At 34.3% G+C, this 13552-nt stretch overlaps 1 protein-coding gene across 2 annotated transcripts; it reads left to right on the forward strand.

Moving 5' to 3' along the window:
- Positions 1-386: 386 nt before the first annotated feature.
- LOC109092033 (inositol-trisphosphate 3-kinase A-like) lies at positions 387-12928 on the forward strand. 2 transcript variants are annotated; one of them, XM_042742529.1, is made up of 7 exons: positions 387-1089; positions 6458-6557; positions 7290-7503; positions 8727-8931; positions 9801-9903; positions 10336-10407; positions 11317-11531. In XM_042742529.1, the coding sequence occupies exons 1-6, from the start codon at positions 640-642 to the stop codon at positions 10356-10358; spliced, it is 1095 nt and encodes a 364-aa protein (XP_042598463.1). In that variant the 5' UTR covers positions 387-639; the 3' UTR covers positions 10359-10407; positions 11317-11531. The 2 variants fall into 2 exon arrangements, with proteins under 2 accessions (XP_042598463.1, XP_042598461.1); XM_042742527.1 differs by having other exon boundaries at positions 388-1089; positions 9801-9899; positions 11317-12928.
- The last annotated feature ends 624 nt before the right edge of the window (positions 12929-13552 follow it).

The raw sequence follows: 13552 nt of genomic DNA on the forward strand, positions 1-13552 counted from the left end.
GTATTTCATCTGTTTTTGACATTTTATTATTTGCATACCCTTATTAACATAAATCTGATGAACAATAGTTAGGCTATAAAGGCTAATCCTTTGTAATAAACTAAATGATGCTTTATAACATTGTTGCATAGATAGGGTATCTCAACATATACTGAATGAAATCTAGTAATAAATGTGACTTTGAATAACTTTAGCTTTACTTTTACTTTATTTATAACAGTCTACATTCCTTGTTATTTTAATATTTTGATAAAGATTTGATATTTTTCAGAAGGTTTACCCGATACACAATAAACAGCAGTATGGTCGAATTCTACACTGAATAAGGAAATGCGCTATCAAGCAAAAGTCAAACAAATTAAAAGTCAGGAAGAGCGAGGAAACGTCTCAAATGCGGAAGATGTGTGTTCAGTCAGCTCGAGCGCTGTTTACAGGGGCTCCCTGGCTGTGAATGCACGTCCACGGACTCACGCTAAACCAAACAAAGCTATCTGGATGGAGATCGTTTGTTACGTAACTTACTGGAAATAAAGTCTCTGACACGCTGGATTAATTTCAGCCCCCCCTCCATTCACTGTCGTAGCGTGCATTTGGCCCCTCGGACAGAGGTGGCATAACCCGAGCCCCCCTGTCCCCTCGATGCCCAAACAGAGGCGGAGGAGGTCGCTGAGAGTGGCGGTGTTCTCCCGTTCGTCTCCGGTTTGCGACGGATCAGGGAGAGGAGGTGGAGGAGGAGGAGGACGCGCAGAAAACTTTTCATCCACAGAGATTTGTGATGATCAAGCACAGATGGCGGAACAGTTCAGTGGGCAAGCAGGCTGTCTCTCCGACGGTAAACCGGGGAGAGGGTGCCTAGTGCCGCAGGTGACCATCACGTCTGATGGGGATTCACGGGAGATCACCGAGGAGGATCTGGAGGAGGAGGTGAACGGACGCTTGCGCCGCAAACTCTCCAACTCCTCCATCTCCTCCAACGGCTCCTCCACGGCGTTTGACGAGTCGGAGGATGACATCCTCAGCGACAACGAGACCAAAAGCAAAGGCATCGTGACTCTCGAGCATTTGGGCGACTCGGTGGACTCAGGAGAGGTAGGTTATGTAGTCATTCACGCGTGCTATAATCAGTAAAAAAAAAGGCATGGACTGTTGGGTGGACAGAGACAGTTGTCGCACTTTTTACTCTTGTGAATATTTTTCAGTATGTGTCAACGTTGCATTTCTGGCTGCAAAAATCTACTGTACATCCCACCATTATTGCATAAGAAAAAAAAGAATCGAGTTTATTAAACATGTTGATATTTTGTGATAACCTGGTGCAATAGTGAGTCATGTTATCAGGTTGGGGCAAGTTTTCACATTTGAAACTGACATTTAACATCCTGTAATGAGATTTTCAGCAAATTAAAAAACAGATTTAATGAAGCACCAAAATATAAACATTGCCTTGGTCAACAATTATTGTAATTATTATTAATATTAATGCTAATGTATTTTATTATATATATATATATATATATATATATATATATATATATATATATATATATATATATATATATATATATATATATATATATATACCATAACAACATGTCAGATTGGTTTGGAAAAATATATTTATTTTCCCAACCAAAACTAGGGCTTTGACCTAATTAAAATAGGTGTTTAAAACCCAAATACAAAACCACTTCTAGGGCAACACATATTTGAGTAAGTGGACATATTATGACTCACAACTAGTAGTCGACCAATATTGTTTTTTTGACAGCTGATACAGATATCTTGGAAAGCATAAATGTGTAAAATAAACATACTTATACTTTAGATGACAAAGTATTTTTCACAAATAAAAAATATTTAATTAAAATATAATTAAAAAGGAAGTAAACATTGTAACCAACAGGGCACTTAGTATTCTGGGAAGTTTTTGTGCATTGGGAATCATATTTTTCAAATAAAGCAAGGGTAACACTCATTTTACAAACAGCACACAATGAAAATGACATGAATATGACAGTGGGCAAATGCATAAAGCGCAGCATAATTTGAAATCACGAGTTTAAAGTTTAAAGTTTAAAGCATTCAATAACACGGACCGACCATCATGCAGAGAACACATGATCATGCTGGATAAAAATGCAGACTTCACAAGATCTCACAGCTGGATTCGACTAAGTTTGCAAGGTTTGTGATATCAAATGTTCATTAGTCATTCAAAGATTTGTTTAAATGATGTAAATGCGTATTTGCTGAATGCTGCCAGCAAACAAGAAAGTATTGTAATGTTTGCATTTCTATTACTAATAATATAAAAGCGATCGTTATAACACTTTTTGTATACATTAATTCCTTTGTTTAACCATTCTATCGGCTTATTAGACACATTTCTATCTGTATTAGACAGAACTGTTAATGACGACAGTAAATAAGGGGGGGAATGTGAGCACTGTGTGCGCAGGTGCTGCCGCTCTAAGCGCAGTCAAAATAAAAGTCAAGCCTCGAACACATCGGCCAAGCAGAAAAACGTATCGCCCGATGCCGATATTTGAAAATTTTCAAATATCGGCCGATATATCGGACATGGCGATATATCGGTCGACCACTACTCACAACCTTACTGAGATACAGTTTTTGTGGCTTATATCTGATAATTATAGAAGATATATAAGAAATAATAATAATAATAATAATAATAATATATATATATATATAATATATATATATATATATATATATATATATATATATATATTCATTATTTTATTATGATTCATTTATTATATGGCAAATATAGACTTTTGGAGAGACCTGGGTGAATTGAATTGCAGGCTCTTTATTCCTACAGATCTCTTTTTAAAATAAAAGCAGACAATTCGAAACACATCATGAGAACATGAGATTAGTAATGAGGAACTGTCTTTTTGAAAGTTATGAAACTTTTTTTTTTTATCTGTTCTTGAGTTGCCAATGAGGCTTATGATACCTGTCAATGTATCTTGAGGAATCTAATTTGTACTCATGACAGAGGCATTAGAAAACTTCTGATTGAAATCTGCATATCCAATGACAGCTTTGTGTTCAGTCGATAGTTGTAAAGAGCACATGCAGGGTCATGATTATGGTATGTTTGTGTGGGTGTCTATTTGTCTGTACTTGCTCCTAATTGTGAAAGCATGTCTGTTCACTGGGTTGCCATTTCAAAACTACTGTGACACAACACATGGCATTTGAGGCTAGATTTGTATCAGGTGCCTCTTGTATGCTCGTTCTGATGAAATATTTACAGTAGTAAGTAGCTAAAAAATATAACGGAAATATTCATCCATCCATAGCAGATCGATATGTTTCTCCTTCACTGTTTACAAAGTAGGCTGTTCGGAGTTTTTATCGGAATTGTTTATTTTTTGTTTGCATTGAGCGTCTTCAATGTAGTTTGAGCAAATATCACAGGCGTGCAGCTGGCAGCACTTTAAGTGTTAAAATAACAAGCTCAACAGGCTTAACCACTATGTGCCAAAGCCTTTTTTTCATATACCTACTTATATTCTTGTATTATCTGTAACAGAAGTGAATCTAAAGAGATGACCTTTGCAGTTTTTGTTCAAAACTATTGCAGTTAGTGGGTGGGAAAGTTACTTTGAATACATTAAAAGTCACTTTGGATTGAAGCATTTGCCAAATAAGGGTGAATGTAAATTAAAGGACTAAGGACTAAATAAAAAAGTATTAGTCATTTATTTAACAAAGTGCTTAATAGATCATTCTAACCAGTCATCTCTGTTTTGTTTCTCACTTCTGCCATGTGATTATTCTGAATGGATTCGCAGCCATAGAAGGCCATCGCTGTCATTGTACTTTAAACATTTTGCCTCTGTAAATCTGGATGCCGTGTCTGCATAGCATCTACTCTTTCTTTTTCAGAAAGTTACACATCTTGCACTGAATGATCTGATCAATGTTCATCTTCTTTGGCCCAATAAAAGTCAAGCTCAATGACACTGTAAAAAACCATTGAGAGCTTATAAATTGAATGTTTGCGCAGAGCTGTTGCAGACACCTATTCTGCGAAGGAAAGACACATACAGTGACAAACGCTTCATTTTATCAGCCTGTATCAAAACATAAACTCATTGCCGCTTGACATTTAAGCAGAAGCCACAGTGTCACAAACAAGTTTCCACTCGCAGTTCGATGGTAGAGCAGCTCAGGTCAGTTCTATAAACTCTTGTGATTACAATACAGATTTTTATTACTCATATTTGAAATTATTCTATTTTTTTCTTCTTCTTACTACAAAAGAAGATTGGCAGTGACAATCCTCTGTTGTAGTAAAAATGTGTTTCAACATGTATTCATTGAGTTGTGTCTTTCTGTCTAACTAGTAAAGATACCAAAGAAGTCATGTTCAGCTTTTATATTTTCACTTTTTTACTACTGAAATGAAATTCTTTGTATCAAAGAGACAAACTAGATGAGTGTTGACTCTTTGTGGTTCAGTATATGTTTATTGAAGGTAAAGATATTTATGTTTTCGTAGAAACGTGTCACAGTTTTATAAAACATGATTGGTAGTTGTTTGAGAGTTGGCACCATGATGTTTGAATTGTCTGCATGACTGTCCAGTTCAATATTTAGTTATGGGTGTGTTAAAAATGTGTGTATACACAGCTTCACAAAGTGCAGGGTATAGCCTTTGGTTTATAGCTTTTCTCTGTATGTATACAGGGCTGTACGCAGCCTGCTTGACTTTATATATGATGTTCTCTCTGGATCTCGTCCAACCCCCCCCAAAGCAGTTTTATGTACTACAGTACATCCATTTTAAAGGCTTAATAACAATTGCTGCACACTATATTGTAAAGTTTTTCCGTTCAGCTTTTGTACCTGAGGGGGAATTCAACATAGTTTGGCAAACTTCACTCATCTGCTTCATCAGCACATCAGCAGACGTAGAAAGTAACAAAAGTTTCTTTCCATATCAAGTGGAAGAACAACCAACACTTCACTTCAGCTACACCCGTAGCATTTCAACACCTGCAGTATTCATTTTCCTAAAGGTTTTTTTTTTCTTACATAAAAAATAATTATGTTTTAATTGATTTATTTTTCTTTGTTAGAAGAATTTAAGGGCTTTCCTGCCATACAAATGCTAAACGCAGTGACTAGAGCAACACACAAAGTGCACGTAAGAAAAAGAGATATTTATAGATTTTTTACTGCTGTTAAAAACATAAAATATTTATTAAGTAACAAAAAATAAAATTGATAAAATTCCAGTGATAGGTGACTATCTCAGTAAGGTACACAGTGTTGGGAAGGTTACTATTGAAATGTAATAGGTTACAGATTACAAGTTACCCTATTTAAAATGTAACAAGTAAGTATTTCAATTGTGTTATTAAAGTAATGTAACTGATTACATTTGATTACTTTTTGATTATGTTTCTACATTTCTAATGAATGTTTTTATTTTCAAACATTTAAAGCAGGCAGGGTTAACCCCTCAGTAGTACTCAACACTGACTAGTCAGACTTTCAAAATCTATCATAACTTGAATTAAGATTCTAATAATTTAACTGGAACACACTTTAAAGCACTGGAACACATTTGTATCACTCGCCATGGTGGCGGCTCTCAGACATTGTAGGTTGTAGCCTAAAGCTTTCAGCAAATTGCATTTTAAAGTATATTAAAATAAAAATGAAGAAAGAACTCTTTTATTTAACATTGCAATAATATTTCACAATATTACAGTTTTTTTTCAGCCTGGATGAGCATAACAAACTTCTATATATACTTTTTTTTGCCATAATCGAGCAGCTCTTTGTTATTGAGGTTATATTTAGATCTGCCTCCATCCAGTCAACAAGTGATAGATAGAGCCAAGTCCTGCCCTGCATTTTTTCTTGCACTAATTTGTTTTAATCCAATTTACATCACAATATAGAAGATAAGATCTGTCGCTATTCTGTTACATCATGACTATAAAATCAAAATTAAATCAGAATCGACTTTATTTGGAAGTGGATACAACTGGATCTCCTGGTTCACTTGGTTCAATCGGAATTATGTCACATTATCAAAGTAAAAGGTGCTGTGAACAGCATGCGAAGAGCATGCTATGCAAACCTTACTTGTCAAATGAATAGAAATGTTTTTCAGGATGCTTGTTTGAAATGGGCAGCGAAAGACGTCTATGTTATGGGCTGAAGTGCTAGATTACAGAGCTTCACAGCTCCAACTGAGACCATGTGTGTATGACTCAGTCTCACACACTTAAGGAACACTGTGCAGTGTTGAAAAACACTGTCGGATGGTTTCGGTGGTTGGTCACACTTCTTTTATCTCAGACTTATTGTCAGGTGATCAAGGGTCGAGTTGTATTTACAGCAGAGTATTTGAAATATTGAATGCACTTATTCCATAGTCATGGATGATTGTTTTAATGTGTTCCAGCAAAGCAATGCCTGGTGGAAGCTGAAGACTATTGTCAATTGCCCTTTACTGACCTCACAGCGAAGACGATTGTCCTGGGTTCAGTTAGCAGGCCATAAAGGTAAACCCTTCCCCCAAAAAGCTGCTCATTTTAGTCCAATGTAAATTTATGTTTCAGTTCCATATTTACAAAGTTTGCACAGTTTCCGGGGTGAATACATATGGGACAGCAATTTACAATGTTTGTGACTATCAAAAAGCTACCATTAATTCAAAATTTCTATTTAAAAATTTTTAATCAAATTATTATTTAATGATTTAATAATAAACCTCAAGTCAGACATGTATATATTTTATGCTATTATTTTAGTTTATTGTTTATGTATGTATTTATGTATGTATTATTTATTTCTGTAGTGTCAGTATTCGTCTTCATCAGACTGCTTCCTTGGCAATAACGCCACTGATTTTAGCTCGAGTCTTCAGGCAGTTTTACTGTAAACAGCACTGTTTTTTTTTTCAGTACATGAGGAAGTACAATGATTTGATACCATTTTAGGGAAGTGGTTAAGTGTAGTCTTATGTGATGACACTTGACTCATGCATGTTCACATGCCGAAAACCAAAACAGTGTATGTATAAACTTACTTTTCAGATATCAAACATAAATTATTTAGCCTTTCCAATTCTATGCATGTGTGCACAGTCATCATGCAATATTCGTATTCAGTAACAGATGATTAAGGCACACATCCTGACTAAGATCTGGCTGACTGGCTGTGCGGCTCAGTGTTGATTATATGTGCTCCAGTGACTCCAGTCATCCTTTGTCTGTGTTTGTGTTTCTACTCAGGCAGCTTTAAAGCAGGCGACGAGGGCTCCATTCTGAAAAAATTCTCAGAGAATGAGAAGCTGTGTTTCGAGAGGCTGAAAGAGGATGCTTTACATTCCTTCGTGCCCAGCTACTATGGTGTGGTTGAGAGAGACGGAGAGCTTTTTCTCAAAATGAAAGACCTTTTGGCTGAGTTCGATTTGCCCAACGTCATGGACTGCAAGATGGGAGTGAGGTAGAGTAATGGATGCTACTTTTCATGGACAAGTTGCTCAGATTATTCTATTTTTTTATGATGTATTTGTATATTCTAATGTTTACAACTGATGCAGGGAATGCATGTGGAAAATCACATTTAGAGCTTCATATGTTTTACCTTTTCTTTATGATAAATCAAAACAGGTGTAACCATTGATTACATTTTAAAAGAATAGTCACAGAACCACCCATTCAAATACAATGCAGCCCAAATAAATTATGCAAATCACTTTAAACTTAACTACCTATGTTTAAAAAAAATAATAGTCATGTTCATTCATAAAATTAATGATATACAATATCACTAAGGTCAATTAATCATGCCTGAAATCAGTCATCAGCAGTGACTGTGACAATTTTTTTTTTAAGTTTAGGGTAAGAAGTCTCTTATGGTCACCAAGGCTGTTTTTTGTTTTGTTCAATTTTTGAAATATTAATATATATTATTACAGTTTAAAATGACAGTTTTCTATCTTAATATATTTTAAAATGTAATTTATTACTGTGATGCAATGCTAAATTTTCAGCAGCCATTACTCCAGTGTCACGTGATCCTTCAGAAATCATTCTAATATGCAGATTTTTTTATTTTTTTATTATTAATGCTTAAAAGCAATTGTGCTGCTTAATATTTTTGTGCAAACCATGATACATTTCATCAGGATTCTATAAATGATAGAAAGGTCAGAGCATTTATTAAATATGGAAAGTATTACTTGTTTTGCTAATGTGTAATTCTTTCCTTTTTATAGTCATGCTAATATGTTGTGCATGGCAGGTTCACTGCCTGCAGAAACACCTGTTCTGGTTGTTGGCCTGCATCCTGTCAGGGTGATGGGTGGAGCTCATGAGGAGAGAGAGAGGCCCTCGTACAACAATAATAACCACTTCCTGTGCACACGCAGTCAAAACTTAGATGCACACTTAGTGAGGCAGACACAGGGCGTCCCTGAGGGCTTCCTTCTCACACACGTTCTTTTACACGCTGAGAGACATTTTGTGCAAGGAGTCCCTCTACTCACACAGGAAGTCAAGTAAAGTTCAAGCTTGCAAAAAAAAAAAAAAACTGCTGATGACTGACATTAACATTTCAGGCATGATTAATTGACCTTTCCAATAGATTATTTAAAAATCTACTTGTTTTTTTTTCTTTCTTTCTTTCTTTCTTTCTTACTTACTTTCTGTCTTTCTTATTTTCAGGACATATCTGGAGGACGAGTTGGTGCGGGCAAGGGTGAAGCCAAAGCTGCGTGAAGACTTGTATAATAAGATGCTGGAGGTGGACAGTGAAGCTCCTACAGTGGAGGAGAAGAAACAGAAGGCTGTTACCAAACCACGCTATATGCAGTGGAGAGAAAGTCTCAGCTCTACTAACACTCTGGGCTTCCGCATTGAGGGTATCAAGGTAGCCACAGTGCCTAAAAATCACAGCCTGCTTGTTCACAGCAAGCAGAATTTGCATTCAGCTGAAAACCAGACACTCAAACTTGTGCTAAGTTTACATTGTTAAATAAATCAATGAATGAAACAATCAGTTTAACAAAACTATTAATATTAGCAATAAATATTATATAATGTTATTAATAATACCTAATAATAATAAATAACAATACAACCATTAATAAGAAATTAATATAAATAAATACCTCTGCATTCAACAAAACTATTACTATTATATAATAATAAAAAATATATATATATATATATATATATATATATATATATATATATATATATATATATATATATATATATATATATATATATATATGTACAGTTGTTAAAAAATATTAATATTAATTATTAATATTCTATATCATTAATAACATAATACAACTTAATATTAAATGATTAAATACATAAATACAATTGATATGAATTATTATTATTTTATAATGTTAGTAAATAGATCAAATAAATAATACTGTCACAGTTTAGGTTCGATGAACACGCAAGGTGAAAATGTTGCTAAGGATACCTGAGAAAATCAAACTGAAACGACAGGAACTTAAGTACACACACCTAACGAGGATAATTAACGAGACACACCTGAACTAAATGAACTCAAATGACAATAACAATGATAACTAACTGAAAGTCCAAACAGAAACAGGGTGTGACAAATACAAAATAAATAAATATATAACTAAACTATTCATATAGAAAATAATGAAATAACTATCATTTGTATTCTTTTTTTCTTTTTATTATTTTTCTTTTTATAGACTTTTTTTCCTTTTGCATTCAACACAATACATTGTTTTCTTATTTCAGAGAGGGGAAACCTGCAACACAGACTTCAAAAAGACCCGGTCAAAGGAAGACGTCATTCAGGTCTTTAAGGATTTCGTCGAAGGCAATAAGAACATAACTGTGCGTGAGTTCCTCAGAACTTGACCAACCTGTTCTGTGATATAATGCATGCACACCTACGTTTCAGTGGAACAATGTTCTCTTTGTGGCATAATGAACACCTTAAGTACTTTGTATCCAGGATATATATGTCTAAAGTTAAAAGGCCAGATGTCGTTTACTTTGTGATGCTCCCATTAGGCAGTTAAAACAGTATCATAAATGCTCATCTGTTCAGTACAGGGTCTATATGGTTTAAGATTGTTACAATTAAAGGATTTTTTTTTTTTTAACAAGCAAGGGAAGGTAGATATAAAACCTCAAAAGAAAAAAAAATGAAATTAACTGCACCTACAAGGAGCCTGACTCCAGTGAAAAATACTGAAAAATAACTTCTAGCATAATTCTAGTTGAATTAATATCAATGTTGTGTTCCTCTCCTTCACCTACCTAACAGAACTCCTATATTACAAGGCTTGAAGATATTAAACAGGCACTTAAGGCCTCAGATTTCTTCAACAAACATGAGGTAAAATACTAAATTTGTTTTGTTCTGTAAAGAGTCTTACCTTAACTTGTGTAATTTTCCAATTTATATTAATGGCTAACAAGAAAATGTACTATATATTCTACTATATCATTTACTAATTCTGTACTGTACTGCAATATAGTTACAATGAATATCTAATTAGTTGGCATAAAAAGTGGGAAAAAAAAGTATTGAAAAAAAATGGTATCTAGCTAATTAATATCTGAGAATATCTATTTATTTTATTTATTATGCACTAAATTATTAATGGTAAATTCTACTGTAGTTATATTGATCAGTGTGACAGTAAAGTAACAGTACTGTGTGTGTGCACTTGGATGGGTAAAATGCAGAGCACATATTCCGGGAATGGGTCACCATAATTGGCCACACATAACTTCACTTCACTTTAAAGACATTTATAATATTGTGAAAGATATACATTTCAAATAAATGCTGTTGTGTTGAACTTTCTATTAATTGAGTCCTGAAAAAAATGCATCATGATTTCTAGAAAAATATTGAGCAGCTTGACTGTTTTTAGCAATGATAATAATAAGAAATGCTTCTTAAACAGCAAATCAGCATATTAAAATGATTTCTGTAGAATTACATGTCTCTTAAGACCGAATGGTTGCTGAAAATTCAGCATTGCCATCAAATAAATAAATTACATTTTAAAACATTTTCAAATGAAAAAAGTTATTTTAAATTGTAATAATATTTCACAATATTACTGTTTTTACTGTATTTTTACTGTATTTAAAATAATGCCTTGCTAAGCATAAAAGATTTTCATAAATATTAAAAAATCTCACGAACCCCAAATGTTTGAATGGTTCTTTTTAACAGAAAAGCTATTTGGTTTTTACGTGATATGGCTCACCTCAAAAATGTTTCATGTCTTTAGTAATTGGGAGTTCACTTCTCTTCATTCACGATCACACAGAGAGAGCTGAAGTCTGGCTCATTGATTTTGGTAAGACCACACCTCTCCTAGATGGACAGAACCTGGATCACTACAGACCCTGGGAGGAGGGCAACCGAGAAGACGGATACTTATGGGGCTTGGACAACCTGCTGCAAACTCTTTCCTCGTTGGCCAGGGAGTGACCTTCTTACTGCAAACTTCTGACTGTCCCAGTAACAGCAACGGCATGCTGATAGACACTTATAAACCCTTTGCAGTGCATTATAGGGAGGCTACTAGTGACAAAGTCCATTACTTTACAGTATTAAGCTGTAAAAGCATTTCACCATGATCATGGTTTTAAAAATGATCATTTGTTTGTCATCATTATGCATCATACAATTACTCTTCCCCAAAGTCCAACAAAAAAAGGTCAAAAACTATATTTAGTTGGTAAAGAAATTCATATGAGGGTAGTGTACAATTTTTATTTGCCTACAAATTAAATTTCAAACACTTAAGCATAGACAATTCAATCAAACTTTTTAAGATGAGAAACAAAATCAGTCAAGCTTGTCCAATTTTTTGGCTGGGTTTGCAAGCTGGAATCTATTAAAATCAATTGTTTATTTCTGCGCACTGAATATAACACAGAATCAAGGTTAGTTGTATGTAACGTTGTTCCATGTCTGGGCCTAACAAACACTAGTCAAACAACTGACCCTTCGCAGGGAGCTTTATTGACAGGTGATCTGTCCAATCATATCGCCGAATCCGCTCGTTTCACCAGACAGGAGAGTATTAATGTCGGTGGACTAAAACGTGAAAAACGGTGTATATTGATGTCTTTCCATGGTATCTTTCTGATGTTCATTCATGTTTATTTCATGCGTAAATATGTAAATATAACAAGATGAAGTTGTTCATGCACCGCTTAAACTGAAGCGATCTGTCACGACACATCAAAGAGCCAAAAAACAGTACTTACTGTTTGATTTTTTTTTTTTTAAATTACAAAATTTGAAAGCTGAGACTTTGTTTCATGCCTAAAGTAACTTGCTTTGTCTTGTCTGTTGGCGCATTGTCAGCTTCCTCTTTTCTCCACGATGTAGCCTATTTTTCACAGCGTGAGAACAGCATGCCATGTCGGACATAGCAACAGTAACTATGGGGGGCAGGTCTTTGCGAAGGGTCAAACTGACGTTGCACAACTGACTGTTTCTATAGTACCATCAAACTAGAGTGTACAGTAGGTGCAGCACATGCATTGAAGTGCGTTATGTAGAACAAATATACAGCGATGCAATGTGAATGATGCACAACACTAGTGCATTTATAGTACAATAGGATGATATTAATCGCTTGGACAGCAATGATCAATCAAGGGTGGTCTTATAAATTCTTCGGATGATTTTATGAATATATTGTATTGGTTTTATGGTCTCAGAACTTGGGTTGTAATTTTCTATACCTACACACCACTGAAAGTGTTTCATTATCAGACAAACTTAACCTTGTGACACTATTTTGTTTAGGGGGGCAGGTGAGTTTTGTTACAGTGTTCCCTGTGCAGTATGTTTATGACAAATAAATCTGTATTTCTGAAATTCATTTTAGTCTTTCATATCAGTATTATAGTCAAAAACAATTTATTTAAGGTTTGCTATTACGCAGCAATGTCCATCTTTTAACATAAAAAAATACAGGTAGTACAAGTACATTAAAATTCACTTTATATGATGGTTCACCTCTAGTCTGGCTGGTTAGAAATGAACCCCTGCAAAGTCTTCCATAAAAAGCAAGACACATGCAGAACATTGGCAGTGATAACCTCAACAAAAATAATAATAATAATAAAACAAACACCAATAAAACTGAGATTAAATATTACAGCTACATATCATAAGGGTTAGTTCAGTGTGAAAGGAATATTAATCCAAAAATACAGCACTCATTTTCCTGGCTAAAGTAAAACTATTTCTACGCTTCTATCCAGTATCCTACAAAAAAAAAAAAGAATAAGCTCCTTAAAAGGCAGTCAAAATATGAAACTTTTAAATGGTTAAACAAGACAAAAATAAATGTAAGATTGTGCTAATACAATTCAGTCTCATCTGTCTCTAAATTTGCATAAGGCTTTTCTCAGCAGTCCCTGACTAAAATAACTAATAAATGCACACACAAATAAATATTTTCACATAAAAAACATTTACATTTACCTAATAACTACAATAT

The sequence above is a fragment of the Cyprinus carpio genome, chromosome B17 (genome assembly GCF_018340385.1).
Source record: "Cyprinus carpio isolate SPL01 chromosome B17, ASM1834038v1, whole genome shotgun sequence".
In the NCBI taxonomy this organism is placed as follows: Eukaryota; Metazoa; Chordata; class Actinopteri; order Cypriniformes; family Cyprinidae; genus Cyprinus; species Cyprinus carpio.

Excerpts from the sequence above, each read along its gene's own strand:
- LOC109092033 (XM_042742527.1), top strand. The coding sequence starts at position 640 with ATGCCCAAACAGAGGCGGAGGAGGTCGCTGAGAGTGGCGGTGTTCTCC. Across the intron at positions 1,090-6,457 it reads ACTCGGTGGACTCAGGAGAG|CAAAGCAATGCCTGGTGGAA; the intron begins GTAGGTTATGTA and ends AATGTGTTCCAG. Across the intron at positions 7,504-8,726 it reads GACTGCAAGATGGGAGTGAG|GACATATCTGGAGGACGAGT; the intron begins GTAGAGTAATGG and ends TCTTATTTTCAG.